Source organism: Scyliorhinus canicula, chromosome 13 (genome assembly GCF_902713615.1).
Source record: "Scyliorhinus canicula chromosome 13, sScyCan1.1, whole genome shotgun sequence".
In the NCBI taxonomy this organism is placed as follows: Eukaryota; Metazoa; Chordata; class Chondrichthyes; order Carcharhiniformes; family Scyliorhinidae; genus Scyliorhinus; species Scyliorhinus canicula.
The window spans coordinates 65,188,220-65,209,121 of NC_052158.1; the positions used below are offsets into that span (position 1 = coordinate 65,188,220).

The window sequence follows — 20,902 nt, forward strand, 5'->3', positions numbered from 1 at the left end:
CCTCCAAGATCTCAGTTTCTTCAATTCTAGTCTTTTTCAGATTCTTGATTTCCTTCACACTGGCATTTACAGCCTTGCCTTCAGCTATCTAGGCACCATGGTCTAATTTCCTCCCCAAAATCTCTGCATCTCTCCAACTGTGTCGAATATCTCTCTTTGACCAAGCTTTCGGTCTTAATGTGTCTCAAAGCCAAATTTTGTTTGATAACTGTGGAAGTTCCCCAAGACACTTTACACATTAAACTCCTTGTTGCAGTCCAACTTTTCTATCCTTGTTTGTTCAAGTCTGCATACATCTGTCATGAGCTTCTCTAAAGTCTGAATTTATAACGTCCACTGACTTTCCCAATCGCTTCAAAGTTGCATTGATACTTCAGATGTGATCTTGCTTCCACACATCTGCACTCTCACCAATGTAAATTAATATATTAAACAAACAAAAACTGCATATGTTTGTCTACAAATTTTTATTCTTAGTATTAATTAGAAAAAGAGTCCGTCGCCTCAAATCCCCAATTGCATCAGACTCTGTTAGGCACTTTCAGAAATGTGTTCAGCCTTTTGTTAGATTTTCTCCTTTTAATACTGTAGTAGCCACAAAATTCACCAACACTTATACAAAGTTGGGAACCATTAGTGAGCTGAGTACTTGCCTTTTGACAGTACTGCTGTAGTCACAATGCATTGAACCGTTGTGCTTGTACATCACTCCCTTGTGGTGTTGTAAAGTTCTGAAAGGTAGCAGTTCCACAAGCTCAGGTGAGGGTGTGATCTCAGTCACCTAGAGCCATCACCTGCTTCCAGACAATACCTTACAAGTCTCACACCAAATACTTGGACAAGAGCTTTGTGCCCCACCATCTACTGGCCACGTGTATTCCAACTGCTACACCTGAATTTTGTTGTTATGCAGGCACTATATAATGTGAAAGATAATGTGATGACTGCACCGTGCCGGAGTGTGGTTTTATGTTCGAGGGTGTAATGCTGTGCTACGTTTGCAACACAAATCTGCATGTCAGTGCATCTGTGGAGATTGGGTGCAGTTCAGAGTGGTACAGATGTGTGGAGGGTGAACAGTGATGCATGTGTAGACCTTGCATGGAGTACAGTATAGACTAATGTGGGGTATAGGCATATCAGATGCTGCACATAGGTGGTGTGGTGACTCTGACGATTCATGCATGGAGGTTGCATTTTGCAAAAACCTGGAGCATTAACAGTGATTCTAAGCCTGATGGCACTTTTTAACATTGACGGTAGCAATGTACTTGGCAATGAAAATAAATAAGTCGGGTACCGAAGGGCACAGGAGATTGTGCCATCCTGTTGCAGCACCGATGGGAATACTGTTCCTTTCCCATACTGCCTAAAAACGCTGTTCCTCGTGTACAAGCCAGTTCTGACACTAAACCTTCTGTACCAGCTGGGACCTGGGATCAATGAAGCAACTATCAATGGATCCAACATTAGGATAGTAATGCAATGCTTTGGCTATAATGCAAATATTGGGGAGCTGACACAGAAAAGACCAGTTTATATTGCAAAAAACAAATCACAAGTTTAACATAAATTAGGCCAAATGTCTTAATGCAAGTCTGAATCCAGCGATAATGGCCATAGAAAAATCAACAGGCTTTTACTGCTCCATCGAGGGCGAACAGTCATTGAGACAACTCTCACAAAGGCTAACACACAAAAAATAACCACACTTATCACGAGTATGGAGGAGGCTGGAGTCTTGTTATCCCAGAGACTGCCGCCACAGGTAAGCAGGTAGAATTCCAGATGGTTAGTACAAACAATAAAAAGTACTTTTTTAAAAAAAGACAGCTAATCAACTTCTCTCCTGAATTCTAACAATGCAATCCGCCACTGAGATACATAATATACAAAAAAAAGGCATCAAGCAAAACACCCCAAAGCCCCGCTCACCCGATACAGTACATAATGTCCATAAGAAGAGACAAGCAATTGGCAGAGCACACCGCTTCCTGGAGGTAGTCCAGATTCCACAGAGGAGGCATTTAAGTCTGTCTTTTACTCTGCACTTCAAGTATTGAAATGTAGAGAGAGGGAAGAAGGACCACATTTTCTTGGAAAAAATATAAAAGCAGCATCGACCTTGCTTGCGTCGGTGGCCGGTAACAGGGACATGCAATTCCCCGTGTGGATCTCAGTAGCTGCTCTGCCATGTCAATGCAGACCGTGATACTTGATTCTTGGAGGGGCAGGAGGAGAAGTCAAAGGGAAAGAGGAGGAGATCCTAGCGATTACTCTTCATCGCATCCTTGGCTGCCAGAATCAGTGGCGTCAAACTAGACATGGGCTTGGCCAGCTTCAGGAACGGATGCTGTGAGAGACAGAATGAAAGGAATGAGAGCGCTCACAGACCCAAAGACTGTGGTTAAATCAAAACAGTACCAGATATAAGAATAATACCAGCAAATACTGATAGTTTACTCGAGAGATTCTGCAACCAGTCTGTGGAACCAAAGTGATGTATTCCCAATGACGGAGATAAAAACTCGAATCCGTTCTCCTCTCGCCTGGGTTTCCCATGTTTAGGGCATAGCAAGATAACCATGAAATTAAAAACCTGATTCCAGTTTTTACACACAATAGGTTAAGAGATCCTCCCTATATATCTATGAAATGCAGTATCATGGCAAGTGTGAATAAAGAGTATGTACTGTGTGCACACGGGAGCGCACACGTACAACACCCCCACCCACCCAAACTACAGAAATTTATTTGGGAGAGAGCACATATTGATCTGAATTCTCATGAAACTGGAACAAAAATGTGACCTGAAATTTCAAGCGAAGGGACAATCCGTACCTGCAATAACTCCTGCCCAGAGCCTCGTTTTTCCACATCCATCTCCAGACAGCGATTCAGAAAATCGCGGAAGATTGTGGAGAGCTTCTCGGGATTCTGCAGCTCTGGAGTGCCATTCGTGGCAATCAGGTACAAGGCCTGCAATGGAGACAGGTGAACAAAGGAGTGACTGTTAACGAGAGTTGCTACAGGTCCAAACTAATAGTTCAATAATCCGACACGTCTCTTCGTAGTATCGGTCAGGGCTCCCGTCTGTTCATAGTATCCGTCAGGGCTCCCACTCAAGGTCCGAAGCATAAAGATTCAGTGAACAGCACGGTACAACATCTGCCATGTGATTTGGGCTATACAACAAACAGTCGGCCATGTGTTAAAACTATCCTCCACAAAAACATTGCCAAATTAACCAGCTCCAAGGCAATGAGGAGGAAAATGGGAGAACTTTGGAACATGGCAGGCAGGTCATTTAGCTCAACTGATCATGACTGATCCGTATCTCAACTCCAGATGCCCATCTCAATTCTGCTACCTTTGTGCACTCCTGCCTAGTAAACAGATCAACCTCTGTTTTTAATTTTTCAACTGATCCTCAGCCCCAACAGATTGCTGCGGAAGAGAGCCCCACAATCAGACAACCTAAAATTTGAGGTAATGCCCCCTTATTCCAGACTCCGCCGCCACCGAAACTAATCGTCTTAAACATTACAATTAGATCACCTTTGATCTCATACATCCAAAGGAATATGTGCAGAGTCTATGCAAGCTGTCTTTACTTAATCCTTTCAGCTCGGGTATTATTCTGGTGAATGTGCACTTTTTTATCTCCTCCAAAGCCACAATATCCTGCCTGAGGTGCAGTGTCTAGAAACAAACTACCCCAGATGTGGTCTAACCAGAGATTTGTACAACTGGAAAGTAATTTCCATCCCTTTTGTATTATAGTCCCCCCTTGAAATAAAAATCAACATTCCATTAGCAGTCTACATCATTTTTTGTCCCTGCTTACTTGTTTTTAAGTGATCTTTGCACTAAATCTTTCTGCCCCTTTGTAGTTCCTAGTTTAGGAAAATGCTCTCATCCAGCTTGGTGAGCTTGAAAGGAGATGAGCTCAGTTTTGTGCACTGAATTAATCTTGATGAACCTTCCTTCCTGTTCCCATCTACATTCTAGGTTGGCTATTTCTGATGCACAAAGGGCAAAAACATCACCAAGGATTTCCTTTCGACTCACTGCCGAGAATAAGGAATTTAGCATTTGAAGCAATGAGGATAAGTGAAAAGACTATGATGATATTAATGGAAGATTGAAGATTGAAAATCAATGTTGGTGTGTTGAGACACTGATTATACCCTGCCCACCCCCACTTTATGGTGCTGCCATCAGCAGGGACACAGTCTGAATGGAGATTAAAGTGAGCCTCAGGTTCTTTCTGAAGAGTAGTCTCAGTGCCCTGCAGCCACACTGAATTTGAAGAAAACCCCACGCAAATTTGCGTAAACATGGCACATATTTCAAGGAAAAGTAAAGTAGAGGAGATTGCAGGAAGAGAAAAAGTACACATTCGGAAAATATTCTGCGATTCTTTGGCTGTGTGTAAGAACGAACACCCCCCCCCCCCCCATTACCTCAACTATCTTTCCATTACCTCAAATATCTTTCTTCCTTGTCCTTCCTGTTATTTGTCTCTTACTACTTCTCTGTGCAGTCCATTCCCCATATTTATTGCCCTCTCATTAATACAGTTAAATCCACATTGTCCTGGTTTTCACAAAGCCATAACTCCTTATTTTGGAATAAAGACAAGCTCACACATCAGTTCTAAAACAGCTCCAAGCGGGCTGCTCTCCAGAATAAAACATGAAAGGCTCTTCAACCACTTTAGGTCAACACTCTGGAGTCAAGTTGGCAATGTTGCAGGCTCACCCTCAGCGGATTCTCATTCAGGTAAGGGGGTTCTCCTTCCACCATTTCAATGGCCATGATTCCCAGCGACCAGATGTCAACTTTGGGACCGTATGCTTTCCTCGTCACCACCTCAGGTGCCATCCAGTAAGGTGTGCCCACCATGGTGCTGCGTTTGCTCTGTTCTGGCGTGATCTGGGCACAGAACCCAAAGTCAGCTGTTCAGACACAAGATAAACAATGGCATTATCAACGCAATTGGAAAGCTTCAGTATTGAAACTGGTATTAATGTGGGAGACTGCAAAAATCATTTGTGGCTCAGCTTTGAGTTGGTCACTTTTTTTTAGTAAGTAGGGGAAGTACTCCTGTTGCACCTCTAGGTGCAATTTATTTTAAAGTAGCCTATTTACGGAATGGAGAGAAACAAAACATTGGAACTGTGCTGGTTTACAAACAAAGTCTAGAATATGCAGGAATTTAGGAATAAGTGGTGGTCTTTTAACTCCTTGAGCGTGTTCAGATCAAGACTAATCTGGGGCCAAAAATCTGTCTTTGGCTCACATCCGTTATACCTTGAGTTAACAAAAATCTACCGATCTCAGATTTAAAATTAATTGATCTTGCATCAATTCCAACTTGAGGAAGAGATACAAATGTATATTACGCTTGTAGAGATGCTTCCTAATTTTACTGAGACCCGCCTCAAACTATTAGACCATCTCCCCTAGGCCTAGAATCCCCAAACCACTTAAAACAGCTTCTCTCCATCTACCCTTTCTGCTCCCCGAAGATAAATTTTGATCAAATCACCCATTAACCGTTCTGCTTTCAGCGAATACAATCCCAATTTGTGTAATCACTCTTGCAAATTAACCCTCAAGAGTTCAGATATCATTTTGGTAAATTTACACTACATTCCTTCCAAGGCCAGTGCATCCTAAGGTGTGGAACTGTGAGAACCATTCACAGTACTCCAGGTGCAATCCAACAACAGAAGCTCAATTTCCACTCTCCTATTCTAGTCCTCTAGGTATAGATTCAGCATTTTAATCATATTTTGCACAGAGTATTTGTATATGACATTTTAAAGATCCATGGGGTGACCGGTGGTTATCACTGCTGCCTCACAGCGCTAGGGACGCAGATTCAATTCCAGCCTTGGAGTGACTGTGTGGAGTTTGCACTTTCTCCCAGTGTCTGTGTGGGTTTTCTCCAGGGTGTTCCAGTTTCCACCTATAGTCCAAAAATGTGCAGGTTAGATGGGGTTATGGCGATTGGACAGGGGAGTAGGCCTAGGTAGAATGCTCTTTCAGAGGGTCGGTGCAAATTCATTTATCATAGCTTTGTCCATTCACTTGATCTGTTAATATCTCCTTTGTAATTTCATTCTTTCATTTGCACTTCATTCAGAACGCTGTCTCGCATTGCGGCCAAACATGGAATATGAACTTGGAAAAAGTAATGAAATTACCAATTAAGGCCATAATAGGTTTTCTGGACAATTTTTGGGACTTCAGTTTACGAATCCTGCCTTGATCTAATCGCAGAGTAATGTGAAACTGTTACTCACTCAGCTTCACAGATCCGTCCATGCCCAGTAGCACATTATCGCTCTTGATATCTCGGTGAATAACCTGGTTCGCGTGCAGGAACTCCAATGCTTGTAGGCACTGCCAGAGGAATAACAGAGATTGAGCACAGCATTGCACTCAATAGATTAACTTGCTTAAACCTCAAAAAAACTATGAACGGGATATTCTGACCTACAGACATATTCCTATTAGGTTATCCCTTGGAAGGAACAGAAATAGAAATGTCTGTCAAAACCAGTTCTGTATTCCAGGATACACAAATGTCAGCAATGTTTTTTTGCCAGCTTAATATTTTCTCCCCACCAGCTCCTTGAAGACATCCCTCTGCTAGAATACAGTTCCACAGGCATTGGTTGCTCCCTGGTCCCTGATTCATTATGCCAGTGCTGGCAGGCATTTTGAGTGACTCCTGAACTTAGAAGAGGGCACAACAAAATTGAATTTTTTCTCCTCTGCTACACTTACATTTTGATGTTTAAAGGTTTCTTAATCTTCAAGCCTGCCACAGGCCTTTGCAATATGGTATGCATTAGCTTTTCTTTTTATGTCAGCTTCCCCACCCACCCCCGGCCTCTTAAATGAAGATCTCTTTAAACAACTGCCACTGTTCATCAACTGTTCTAATTTTTAGTCTTCCTGTCCAATGCACGAGGGACCAAATTGGTCCTCAGGACGGCATAATTACCTTTGTTTTTTTTAAAAAAAATTTTATTCTCCATTTTCACATTTTCCTTCAAAATTTACACACCACCCACAGACAGTAAACGGTAACAAATACAAAATCAATCCCCTTAACAATAACAACGATCCCATCCTCCCACCACCCCAAACAACAGCCCACCGGTCAATATATGCATCCAATAAAACAAACCCTCCCACGGTGGAAACAAAAAACAAAGGAGAAAAAGAAAAAGGAGTCCAGGACCGCCCATGGTCACCCTAGAATCCACCCCCCCCCCCCCCACTCAACGCAGTCCAACCTCTGAAAGAGTGCCGTACATGATACCCAAGAGTTGTAAACCCGCCCCCCCCCCCCCCACTTGTAAAACTCCTCCCCCCAACCTCGGTTCCTTTCCCCCCCAACTTTCCACCCCGGCTAGACCATTCGGACCCTGTTCTGCCAGGCTCCGATGGCCGCAGCCCCTCCCCCCACCTCAGTCCCGTTCACTGGCTGGCTTAAACCGGCCAGGCCCCCGCCCAGGTCCCTTTCCCGCTTGACCGTCCCTAGGAAAATCCAGAAATCCCCTTTTAGCACAAACCTCGCATATCCACCTGCACCCCAAAGAGTCCTCACTTCTAGTGCAAGTTCCATCACTTCCCTTGTCCAAATATATACAATATTGGCTCCTTTAGCCCATACACCTGCACGCAGTGAAGCAAAAAACAAAAAAGAAGAAAATACAGTCCTGAGGTTACATCGGCACATGGCCATTTCTCAATTCTGCCACAGTCCTTCTGCCTTCACAAACTCCTCCGCTGCTTCCGCCGTTCCAAAATAAAAGTCCTTGAGCTTATAAGTCACCCTCAGCTTCGCTGGATATACAATGCTGCACTGCACCTTGCTAATGTACAGTGCCCGCTTCACCCGGTTGAAAGCAGCCCGCCTCCTCGCCAGCTCCACCGTAAAATCCTGGTATACTCTTATACCAGCTCCAGCCCACTGCACCACCCGCTTCTGCTTGGCCCAGCACAGCACCTTCTCCTTCACACTACGGAAGCACAAAGTTACTACTCTTGGCGGCTCACCCGCCTTTGGTACAGGCCTCCACGACCGATGAGCCCGATCCAGTTCATATCGGGAAGGATCCTCCCCCTGCCCCAATAGCTTCGCCAGCATAGCGGCAAAATACTGCGTCGGCCTCGGCCCTTCAACTCCTTCGGGCAGCCCCACAATCCTAAAATTCTGTCGCCTGGATCTGTTTTCCAGGTCTCCCATTTTTCCTCGCAGATCCTTGCTCACCTCCATCACCTTCCGCATCTCCTTCCCCATCGAGCTGCAACACCGTCTCCTCCACTTCCTTCAGCGCCTCCCCTTGCGCCCGCAGCTCCGCCACTGCACTCGCCACCGCCGTCGTCACTGGGGAAATCGCCTCCTCCACCAGCACACTCAAAACCTCCCTCATCTCCTTCCTCATCGCCTCCAAGTGTTCTGTAAACTGCCTTTCGAATTCTGCAGCGATCACCTTGATTATTTCTTCAGCCTTATGCAATGTGGCCTCCCCTGGTGCTCCAACCACCTTTTTCCCTGGTGACCCTGTGGTGAACTCTCCACTCCCCGACAGGCCTTCAGCTGCTTTTTTAACGGCCGTTGTCTTACTGATCCTTGACGTCTTCTTCTGACGTGCCTCCTCCGTGCCTTTGACGCCTCCGTGGACCCTGGGACCGGGCATAAAGCCCCGAAAATGCCGTTCCTGAATGGGAGCCCTCCGTTGCGCGGCCGCCTCCCGCCCGCCGTCACCGGAACATAATTACCTTTGTTTAACTCCAGAACAAGAGTGCAGGACTACAATTTCTCACCCTCAAACTGAGTTTGAAGTACAGGTCTATCATGCAATGATCACTCTTTCCTAGAGGATCCTTAACTATCGGGTCATTAATTAATCCCCCAATTGCACAATACCACACCCAGCATAGCATGTGCCCTGGTTGGTTCCACAACATATTGTTCCAAGAAACATTCAATGAAGTCTCACTCAAGGCTACCATTGCCAATTTGATTAATTCAGTCTACATGCATGTTAAAATAACCCATGATTATTGTCGTGCTTACAAACCTCTAATATTTCCTGGTTTATACTGTGCCCCACTACAGAACTACTGTTTGGGAACCTACAGATTACTCTCTTCCCCCCTCCCCCCCCCCCCCCCCCCCCCCCCCCCCCCACCCCAGGACTTATTTATGTTGATATTTCTTATTGAGGGGTCTGACCTCAATAGCCCTTCTTCATTACACCTTTAAAAGCCAACTTTGCACTTTCCAACAAGACGACTCCTGGTATTTTCCAAGGTGTTTTATAAAGAGCGTCTTCTTTTGCCAATCACATACAAGCTCATTTTTCAAAACAGATTGAAAAACTCAAGCAGCCTGCAGAACAGTACGAGACAGAATTTCCTCAGTCTGGGAAATGTGTTCCATTATGATCATTAAATACAGAGTGGGGCCACAGCAGGGAGAATGATGGAAACTTTCAACATCACAAGTTTGAGTGGAAAGAAAACTCAACTGTTGCTGGATATATAACTGATGACAGTCAAGGAGGGGCCTTTCAAAGAGGGAGAGTAGATGAATGGACGTTACTAAGTTTTACAAAACACAGGATGGAAAAACACCTCACAGGATGTCCTGCAAAGAAAAGATAGTGCTTCGTGGATTTTGGCAAATGTCAATGGCAGGGCTTCAAAGTATTACAGATTTGGAAACTCGGCAAGAAGAACTGAAAATGGTGGAACACAGGCGAATCAGCATCTGGATTTCAAAATGAGGAAGGAGAGAAACTGAACCCCACAATGCAGAATTGAAGGATTGGTACAACAGTTCACCTGAAGACACTATCACAATGAACGACATGTCGCAGGTGACTGAGTTGCAAGAATTTTAGTTTCCTTGCATGTAAACAGTTGAAGATTAACAGTTGAAGATCACTTCAACATTCCCTTCAGACAAATAATTTTACTTGTAGCTTCCAAGAAGTAACCCATGAAGGAATTGGAAAGGGTCTTCCAAACATGCACTTGCCTCCCTGCATACTGCAGCAATCTGTGCCTCATCCATACAGGTTTCTGTAACCACGTCAGTCAGTGAACCGCCAGCCAGATATTCCATCACAACACACAGCTCGTCACCCACCAGGTAGCTAAAATAAAATTAAAGAAAGCTTCAGAAATTCATAAAACTCCAAGCAAGGAAAGTTACACAATATCAACACTGAAGGCACACCCGGCAAATAAAGAGATTTATCATATACAACACCCTGATGAGGCCACTGGACACTGTAAATAACTCACTCCTTAGGTTCCTATGTTTCCGAGTGGTCTGGGTATGAGGCAGAAAGCAGGTCCTGACCAGAGGTGCACAGAGTCCTGATCTCCCCCAGTTACCTGTCCAGGAAGTTGACAATGTTGCTGTTCTTTAGTTCCTTCATCACCAGAATCTCATTGATAATCAGCTCCTTCTTCGGCTGTTTCTGTAGGTTGATCTGCTTGATTGCCACCTGGGTAAACAAACATTATAACATGTAAATACTGCACCTGTCTGACTCCTCCACCATCCCACTGCACAGGTAAGCACATTGTTTCAAATATGGATGCAAAAGGCATGCACGGCTTTGACAGCAGCAGGCCCTTCTATACATTCATGATATAAAAAAGGAATATAGATGGGTTTTTCCATATTCTTATGGCTACAGTTTTTCAAAATTAATATATCCAACAGGAGGGGCAAGAGAACAACATTTATGACAATTTTCTGAAAATAATTCCTGGAAAGCAGCTGGTTTGTCGTGATGAGATTAAGTGGTGACTCTGCCATGTTGACCGACATGACTACAGGTTCAGACCCATTGATGAGGTGCTGCAGGGAACTGTATACCCAAGCAGGACTCTTCACAACATCCACAAAACTGTAATGAGCCAACTTCACTCTTACAATGGATGACATGTCACAAACGCAGCACATTCCTAGAGATCAGTAACAGGCAACCGTTACATTCTTACTGGCACCTTTTCAGCATTCATAACTCAGCTTGTGTACAAATTATCTCCGTGCTCGGTGTTAACAGACATCCCCAAAATCTATCTGCCGTTTGGAATTGGCAGTCCTCAAGAAAGTTCAGTAAGACAGTTACTGATAGTGTCTTCAAGTAATGACATACCTCTTGTCCTGTTGCTACATCAATGGCTGTGAATACGGTCCCTGAAGCACTGTAAAGAAACAGATAAAGTGATAAATCACAGATGACAGATTGCTCAGTTACTACCGTGATCAATGGAGAATACAGACTGGATTCTGGACTTGCCTCCAAAGGTCTGTACTAAATGGGAACCCCACTATTTGAAGTCTTTTCGGAAAGAGTAAGTGTTCAAAGGTGCTCCAGTCACCTTTGAACATTAAACTAGTGCATCCAACTTGGCAATGATGCACAGTTGGTTAAGAAACAGAACTTACCCCTGCCCGATTTTCTCAAATCTGGTGTATTTCTTTTTTGGATCTCCGACACTCACAATACTTCCTGCAACAAAGATGCACGGTGTGGTTAATGTTAAAAATATAACAGTTTAGATCTTTCAAATAGCCCACAGATGATACTCTGTGATAGTTATGACAAACTATGCCATCTGCTGAGAGTATAATCCTCCTGGTATAATCAAAGTCAACCTCAAAGCTAGAAAATAGCCCACCACAATCAGGAATTGCACCGAATTCCTGTGCCTCCCTCCTATTGTATGTATCATAAATCTGTCCAAATTCTGAACTAGTAGGGGTGACATGGTGGTTAGCACTGCTGCGTCAAAGACCTCTGTTCGATCCCGGCCCTGGGTCACTGTCTATGTGAAGTTTGCACATTCTCCCAGTGTTTGCAAGGGTCTCACCTCCACAACCCGCAGATGTGCAGGGTAGGTGGATTGGTCATGCTAAATTGCCCCGTGATCGGAACAACTTTTTTTTTTAAAAAAGTTCTCAACTAACAGCCGCAGAAGACCCTGCCAGAATCAAACACCCACTGGAGAATGAAAAACAAGCTGTAACCGTTGTAAATAACACAACACAACCCATATAAATGGGCAGCACGGTAGCACAGTGGTTAGCATCAATGCTTCACAGCTCCAGGGTCCCAGGTTCGGTTCCCGGCTGGGTCACTGTCTGTGCGGAGTCTGCACGTCCTCCCCGTGTGTGCATGGGTTTCCTCCGGGTGCTCCGGTTTCCTCCCACAGTCCAAAGATGTGCGGGTTAGGTGGATTGGCCATGCTAAATTGCCCGTAGTGTCCTAAAAAAAAAAGTAAGGTTAAGGGGGAGTTGTTGGGTTACGGGTATAGGGTGGATGTGAGAGTTTGAGTAGGGTGATCATTGCTCGGCACAACATCGAGGGCCGAAGGGCCTGTTCTGTGCTGGACTGTTCTAAAATTCTAAAAAATTCTAAAATAACAGAAGCTGACCGATGTGTATATATTTCTCTATTTTTCTTTTATTTTCAGATGTATGACCACGCTTATCTTTGTTCTGTAAAAACCTCAATAAAAACATTTTTATAAAAGATTATAGGAACAGCCATTCAGCCGTTTCAACGTGTTCTACCATTCAATTAGATAGTGGCTGATCTCACCTTTGTTGTGTTCTTCTATACTACCTGACAAAAATCTATTAATCTTCAGTTAAGTTATTAATTGACCTAGTTTCAGGAAATAATTTCCCTCCATTCACTCCTTTAAGGAATTTAAGCATCCAAGATTAGATCACCCTTTACTCAAAGAAATATAAGCCTAACCTACAAAACAAATTTGCCATCATTCCAGTTATCCCCTTGCACAGCCAACGTATTCTTCTGGAGGTGCAGTGTCCAGAAATGAATGTCACATTCCCATGTTTTTAAAAAAATTTCGAGTACCAATTCATTTTTCCAGGGGCAATTTAGTGTGGTCAATCCACCTACCCTGCATATCTTTGGGTTGTGGGGCAAAACCCATGCAAACACGGGGAGAAGTGCAAAGTCCACACGGACAGTGACCCAGAGCCGGGATCAAACCTGGGACCACGGCGCCGTGAGGCAGCAGCACTAACCACTGCACCACCGTGCTGCTTCCCATGCAGTTTTAACCAGGACTTTCACTCTACTGACTAAGCGCTCAAATTAATCATTAATTTTCCTTCTCCATAATCAGCTGTCAAAACAGTCACTTAATCTCCCCAAAGTCCATCACTCCAATCGCAGCCAGCGTCATTACCATCAGCGTCCAGGTGTAGTAAACTCAGTCAGAGTCAATTGCCACAGCTTTCCAGGCACCCTACAATCAAACATAATCCTGCGCATAGCTTGTTGCATTTTAACTAAAGTTGAGATGCTATTCAGGAATCAATGTGACCCTCTGATTGTGCTGAGTTGACATATTGAGCAAATTTTAAAATGGAATTTTGTTTTAAGGCTGTAAATTAGAAGTTAGGCTTATCAAAAGGCAAAAATTAAACCTGGCAGACAATCAGTACAACAGGTTTCTCACACGCACAGCATTTTTCAATTAAATTCCAACTTGGATTGAAAATAATGGGAGGAATCTTCGCATAACTGGACAAAATTTAAAACAAAAAATTTTTATTGGCATTTTACAGTTTTTACAGAGATTGTGTATTTATGTAGGAATAGTTCCTCCCCTCCCAGTCGGTTCACCCTGCTCTCCCATTATGGTGTTCCCTTGGCATCTTTGTTTATTTACATTTTGGTAGGGTTTTACTCATTCACTCGTGCCAGCCCCGGCAGGGCCCTAGGTCGTGTAACTGGTTTTTGCCTGTCAGAATGGACTTTTCCACCTGGAGGTGGGGGCTTGGTACCCCTCCCTGTACCGGGTGGTTCGGCCTTGGCCGGTCCCATTCAGACCTGGCTCCCTTCTTCCCTGCTGCAGGGCCCAGTCTATGTGGCCTTGTTTTTGCGGCCCCCACCATTGTCTATTCCAGCTATTCCTGTTCCTCCACACCTTCCCCTCTCTTTCCCCTCCCCCTTCCTATTCTTTGGTGCCTAATGGCCCCCAAAGAGCCCCACCCTGCACCCTTGCTCTATTGGCTGTTGGCTTCAAACAAGTCTTGGGACAAGTTGGTGAATGTCTTCCATGTCTTGTGGAAGCCCCCTTCCGACCCTCGGCTGGTGAATTGGTTTTCTCCAGGTGGAGAAATTCCGACAGGTCGGCTAGCCAGTCTGCAGCTTTGGGTGGTGCTGCTGACCGTCAGCCGAGCAGGATTCTACGGCAGGCGATTAAGAAGGCAAAGGCATCGGCATCGCCCCCCCTCCCCATAAATTGTTCTGGCTGGTCTGATACCCTGAATAGTGCCATTTTTGCACGTGGCTCCACCCTCACAACCTTGGATATTGCTTCAAAGAAGGCTGTCCAGAACCTGGAGTCTGGAGCATGCCCAGAATATGTAGGTGTGGTCAGCGCCCAGCTGATTTCCGTGGCACCTTTCACGCTTGTCCTCCATCTCAGAGAAGAACCTACTCATTCGAGTTCTGGTTAGGTGTGCTCTGTGCACTATGGGACCCCCCCCATCCAAGACCTCATTGGCCGGAATCCAAAGAAGTTTCTGGAAAAGCGAGTGGAGTGGATAAAAGTAGGCATCTGAGAGGCAGAAGAGGCAAAGCAAACAGGCAAAGCAAAGACAGAGTGTGAGGTGACCCTGACCAGAAGGAAGGAAGCAAGAGCCAGCAAGAACCTTTGCAAAAAGAGGAACCAGAGGGACTCGGGGATCAGATCTACAACTTACCAAACCACCTCTGAGAGTCGTATAGTCGAATCCTGGGTGTTTCTTATATGTGTAGTGGGTAATTTATGGGTTAACTATATTTAATAAAGTGTGTTGCATTATATCCATGTCCTTACTTTGTTCTACTCCTAAATAAAGGCATCTGAGTAAACCTTAATTAAGGAGCTGGTTGAAGTATCTGAATTGGACAGATACAACAATCACTTTCAGTTGCATAGGCTTAGGCCTGTGCAGTGCTTCGCTCCCGAGTCCCCATCCTGTTTCAATCCCTAGTTCTTGCTCCCATTTTTCCCCAGTGTCTCGTCCAGTGGGAATTGTGCCCCTTCTAGTAGTTGTCCATATAGGTTCCGCAGTTCCCCCTTCCCAGATTGCCTGCATCCAACAGTTCCTCGAACACTGAATGCCTCGAGATCCGTGGGTATGATGTTGTCTCCTTGCAGAGGAAGTTCTTTACCTGGTGGTGTCGCAGTTCGTACCCATTGGGTAGTTGTAGTTTTTCCTGTCGGTTCCTCTAACATCTCTAGCCTGTGCTTCATATAGAATTCCCTGACAATCAGTGTCCCCCTCGTCCTGTCTCCACCTCTTAACGTGCAGCGTCCAACATGGCTGGTGCGAACCAGTGGTTGCCGCAGATTATTCCAGGGTCGGAGTGTGGCTACTGCCACTGGGCTTGGGTGCTTGGCTGGCAGGGATGGCTCGGAGGGCCGTCCCTGTACAGGAACTCTCCTCCATCCTCACCAGTTTCCAGTCGTTGGATCCATCCCCTGACTTTCTGCTGTGGTTGCCTAGCAGTAGTGTTGTGGGTTTGGGAGGGCCAGGCCCCTCCTCCCCCTTTTTAGGCTGCCACAGACACACGGCATAATAATCTTGTTGACCGAGTTAAATAAGGCCTTGGGGATGCAGATCATTATGGATCTGAACAGGAAGAGGAACCTGGGCAGCACGCTCATCTTGATCGTCTGCACCCTCCCCACTAGGGAGAGCGGGTGTGTGTCCCATTGTTATAGGTCCTTTTTAACTTCCTCCACTAGACTGGTCAGGTTGCCATTTGTGGATCCGTGTCCAGTTGTGGGCAATTTTGATCCTCATGTAGCGGAATTTGCATTGGGCTCGCTTGAATGGTAATCCCTCCAGCTCTACCCCTCCTCCTTTTGGGTTCACTAGAGAGGATTTCACTCTTGCTCAGGTTGAGCTTGTAGCCAGAGAAGGCTCCAAACTCTCAGCAGCTTCATGATCTCTTCCTTGTTGTTTTGCAGTTTGAAATGTAGAGAAGCAGGTCACCCGCATAGAGCAAGACGTGCTCAGTCTCCTCTTCGGATTCCTTTCCAGTTTTGCGCTGCTCTGGAAGGAGGGCGATCGCCAAAGGCTCAATTGCCAGGGCGAACAGGAGTGGGGTCAGCACTCATCCCTCTCTTGTGCCTCTGTGCAGCTGGAAGTATTCAGTACAGGTGTTGGTCCGTACCCTCCGCATGGGGGTGTTGTGTAGGAGTTTTACCCATGAGGTGAACCCTGTTCCCAGCCCAAACCGCTCTAGTACCTCAATGAGGTGCTTCCAATTGACTCTGTCGAAAGCCTTTTTTGCATCCAAGGAGAAAGTGACATTTGGTGGGTTCTCCTTGGATGGGGTCATTATCATGGTTGACAGTCGCCTGATGTTTGCTGTTAACCGTCTACCCTTCACAAAGCCCATCTGATCTTCTGCGATCACCGTTGGTACACATTTCTCCAGTCGCCTGGCCAGGATTTTTGCGAGTATTTTCACATCCACATTGAGCTGTGAAATTAATCTGCAGCATCCACATTCAGTTGGGTCTTTGTTAAAATAGAGATTGATGCTCAAGGCTGGGATGGTGTGAGCTTTAGCATGCACTCAAATTCCATTCTGTATACACCTGCAGTGTTAAGCAGAGTTCCTGCATTTACATTACCGCTAGAACGGTTACATTCACCCGACACCCTGTTCTTTAAACAAACCAAAGAATTAATGCAGGACATCAGAGATGTAGCAAAGTTTTCATAATTCTGATCAATTCAAAATGCACAAACGTGAAACTCTCCAAAAGCCCCAATAGTTGTGAAATGATGCACTGAATGGAGTGAGAGAGTTTGCCACTTGATCTGGCTCATAACAACACCAGCACCATCAGTACCATACCCACACCTGACGATGGCAGTAATAAGACATGGTTGGTGCAGAGGTTCCCACACAGCAAGTTAAACACTGAGCACTTACTCAATTTTTCCATTATCTCATCATCTGTCATCTTTGCCTTCTTTTTTGTTTTGTCCAGTCCCTTTGAAGTGCCATCGCCATCAGGATCTCTGCTGGCAGGTGGTGGTATTGGGTCAATCACAGACCGCGTGTAAACCTGAGAAGATAGTTCAATGAGGTGATGCCAACATACCGACTCATACTGTAATATTCAATAACACACACGCGTACGCGCACACACCCTAATAGGGAAAATATGGGATATATACATGTGGAACTATATGCCAACATCAACTAGGAGTGGTTAGGTTAAATGACCTATTATAATTTCTATATATCTAGGTGCAGAAATAGATTTAAAATTAAATTTGCAGGTGATAAATCCATAAACGTAAAAAATGGGACTCTGAATTTTGCAACTTGGTGCACTGAACACATCATGATACCCACCATTGAAGCATTTTAAACAGCTTTGACCATCCCTTTGTGAAAAGATTTACAATCCAATGAAGAGATATAGCGTCACTACAAAGATACCAGGGATGAAGCAACACAGTTATGATGAATTGCTCGAGGGCCTGAGAATCTGCATCCCAGAGTGCTTCAGGAGGTGGCTCTGGAAATAGTGGATGCATTGGTGGTCATTTTCCAGGATTCTATAGACTCTGGAACTGTCCCTGCAGATTGGAGGGTAGCTCACGTCACTTCAAAAAGGGAGGTAGAGAGAAAGCAGGGAATTATAGACCAGTGAGCCCAACATCAGTAGTGGGGAAAATTCTTGAATCCATTATCAAGGACTGTACAGCTGAACATTTGGAAAGTAGTGGCAGGATCAGTCAGAGTCAGCATTGATTTATAAAGGGAAAATCATGCTTGAGAAATCTGTTGGAATTCTTTGAAGATGTAACCAGTACAGTTGACAAGGGGGAGCCAGTCGATGTGGTATATTTGGACTTTCAGAAGGCGTTTGACAAAGTCCCACATAAGAGATTATCGTGAAAATTAAAGCTCATGGGATTGGGGGAAATGTATCGAGGTGGACAGAAAACTGGTTTGCAGAGAGGAAACTAAAAGTAGGAATTAATGGGTCCTTTTCAAATTGGCAGGCAGTAACCAGTGGGGTACCATAGGGATCAGTGCTGGCACCCCAGCTATTCACAATACGTATTAATGATTTGGATGAGGGAACAAATTGAAACATCTCAAAGTTTGCAGATGATACCAAGTTAGGTGGGAGGGTGAATTGTGACGAGGATGCAGGGATCCTACAGCAAGATCTGGACAGGTTGGGCGAGTGGGCAAACCAATGGCAGATGCAGTATAATTTGGATAAGTGTGAGGTTATTTACTTTGGAAGCAAAAGCACAAAGGCAGATTACTACCCGAATGGTTATAAATTGGGAGAGGGGAGTGTGCAGCGGGACCTGGGTGTCCTTGTGCACCAGTGGCTGCAGGTGCAGCAAGCGGTAAAGAAGGTTAATGGTATGATGGTCTTCATTGCGACAGGTTTCGCGTATAGAAGCAGGGATATGTTGCTGTAGTTGTACAGGGCCTTGGTGAGGCCACGCCTAGAGTATAGTGTGCAGTTTTGGTCTCCTTCTCTGGCGAAAGATGTTCTTGCTCTCGAGAGAGTGCAGCAAAGGTTTACCAAACTGATTCCAGGGATGGCAGGGCTGCCATATGAGGAGTGATTGACTAGGTTGGGATTGTTCTCGCTTGAGTTCAGAAGATTGAGAGGGGGGTATCTCATAGAGACTTAAAATTCTAACAGGACTAGACATGGTAGATGAGGGCGGCACGGTGGCACAGTGGTTAGCATTGCTGCCTACGGCGCTGAGGACCCGGGTTCGAATCCCGGCCCTGGGTCACTGTCTGTGAGGAGTTTGCACATTCTCCCCGTGTCTGCGTGGGTTTCACCCCCACAACCCAAAGATGTGCAGGTTAGGTGGATTGGCCACGTTAAATTGCCCCTTAATTGGAAAAAATGAATTGGATATTCTAAATTTATAAAAAAAAAAAAAAAAAAAAAAAAAAAAAAAAAAAAGACATGGTAGATGCAGGGAAGATGTTACCAATGATGGGTGTGTCCAGAGCCATGGGTCACAGCCTGAGGATTCAGGGTAAACCATTTCGGACAGAGATAAGGAGACATTTCTTCACCCAAACAGCGGTGAGCCTGTGGAATTCATTACCGCAGGAAGTAGTTGATGCTAAATCATTGAATATATTCAAGAGGCGGCCAGATATAGCACTTGGGGAGAATGGGATCAAAGGCTATGGGGAGAAAGCAGGATTAGGCTATTGAGTTGGATAATCAGCCATGATCGTGATGAATGGCGGAGCAGGCGGCCTCCTGCTCTTATCTTCTATGTATCCAAAGTCTGGGACTGCTTTCACTGGAGGTGGTGATGGTGAAACGGGGTTCTAACGGAATTGTCCGAGAAGGTAAATAGGGAATATCATCTCTACCAGTTGATGAATCAATAATGGAAGGTGTATAAAATTTGGGAATAGTACGAGAAACAAAAAGGAAGGTCAGCAAATACGTTTTCCTACAATGGGTTGATGGAGTATTGAATGCTTCTTATCAATAGCTAGACAGTCAAGCATGACAGCTACGACAGAATCAAACAAAGGAAAAAGAAGATTAGGCAGCCAGCCCCAAAAGGAGCTCTCACAGAAACAAGATCAGTGACCTTCTGGTTCGACAATACTCACAGATTTGGTGCATTCTGGCCGTGGTGCAATGGCTGGAGGAGGGGCCTCATCGTCGTCATCCTCCTCCGGAACAGTTGGCACATTTGATGGCTCCGTGCCCTTTGTACTGTGCTAAAGACAAGGAATGACATTTTATAACACTTGTATACAAACTACATCGTATTACTCCTATATCTATAATGTGTATACATCATAGCCCCTTCCAGCCTCTACACATGAAGTGTTCCTTCCCTATACAAGCATCTCACTCATACTATCCCTCTTTCCTATTACTAATGTGGGTCAGTGGTTTTGCCACAGGATGATGTTATGCAATTGAGTGATCCACTGTTGCTGGCTATATTACTACAAAGGGGAAAGCAAAGTCTATTAATTCGCTCCTGTCAGTACATAACTTCTGCAGCACCAAGACCCCTTTGAGCACTTCCGCACATGACTCACTGCTAACAGGCAGCCCAGGCCCCTCGGCTGAATGTCAGGGGACCTCAGAGGCCCCGAAGTCGTGATATACAGACCCACCAGTGTATGGACATGTCCATCACCCAGGTCTCCGCAATGGGTCAAATAATATGCACTGCCTTGTGGGGCTGGCTCAGGAGAGTGAAAGGCACTGGAGCCCAAAGGTAGCTGGTGTTTTCTTTAAGCAAGCACCTTCTGGTATCCTGGAATCAAGTAGGTTCCAAATGTGGGGGCGCCTTACCCTTCCTCTGTATTCAGTCTGAGAGGTTGAGAGGGAGATGTAGATGCTGGGCAAGTCAGTCTCCAAATCTTAACCAGGTAACCAATATTTATCATCTGAATTCCATGCGGTTTAATCAATAAATGTCCCTGTATTCTGCTTTTACAGCACATCTCCAGCATTGTATTTGCCTCAAAAGATCAAGCATTATGTTTCATTAGAGTTAATGACCTTACACACATACCGGACCAACAAGTAGTCTATAATGTGCGGAAGTCTCTAGAAAGCACGCAGGTGGAGATAGCTATGTGTGACACAATGCAAGAACAAGGTACTACAAGTGTATGATACTCACCGCAGGTGTGACTGCAGGAAACCCATCAGGTTGTTCTGTTTGAAAGAAAGAACAAGAACAAGCTTAAACCAAAGGCCTAATATTTTCCGCCTAGTCTGATCAGTCAAGACCTTGGGCAGGAAACCTAACTTTTACCCA

At 45.0% G+C, this 20,902-nt stretch overlaps 1 protein-coding gene across 3 annotated transcripts in view; it reads right to left on the minus strand.

Moving 5' to 3' along the window:
• Positions 1-448: 448 nt before the first annotated feature.
• LOC119975490 (serine/threonine-protein kinase PAK 2-like) overlaps positions 449-20,902 on the minus strand; it is a 73,155-nt gene continuing 52,701 nt past the window's right edge. For all 3 annotated transcript variants that reach the window (XM_038815223.1, XM_038815224.1, XM_038815222.1), the window contains 11 exons: positions 20,765-20,799; positions 19,731-19,841; positions 17,034-17,169; positions 11,501-11,564; positions 11,208-11,256; positions 10,435-10,547; positions 10,073-10,190; positions 6,315-6,414; positions 4,765-4,961; positions 2,842-2,979; positions 449-2,353 (listed from right to left, as the gene is read on the minus strand). In XM_038815223.1, the coding sequence (XP_038671151.1) occupies positions 2,267-2,353; positions 2,842-2,979; positions 4,765-4,961; positions 6,315-6,414; positions 10,073-10,190; positions 10,435-10,547; positions 11,208-11,256; positions 11,501-11,564; positions 17,034-17,169; positions 19,731-19,841; positions 20,765-20,799 (1,148 nt within the window). In that variant the 3' untranslated portion in view covers positions 449-2,266. The remainder of the gene's footprint in view (positions 2,354-2,841; positions 2,980-4,764; positions 4,962-6,314; positions 6,415-10,072; positions 10,191-10,434; positions 10,548-11,207; positions 11,257-11,500; positions 11,565-17,033; positions 17,170-19,730; positions 19,842-20,764; positions 20,800-20,902) is intronic.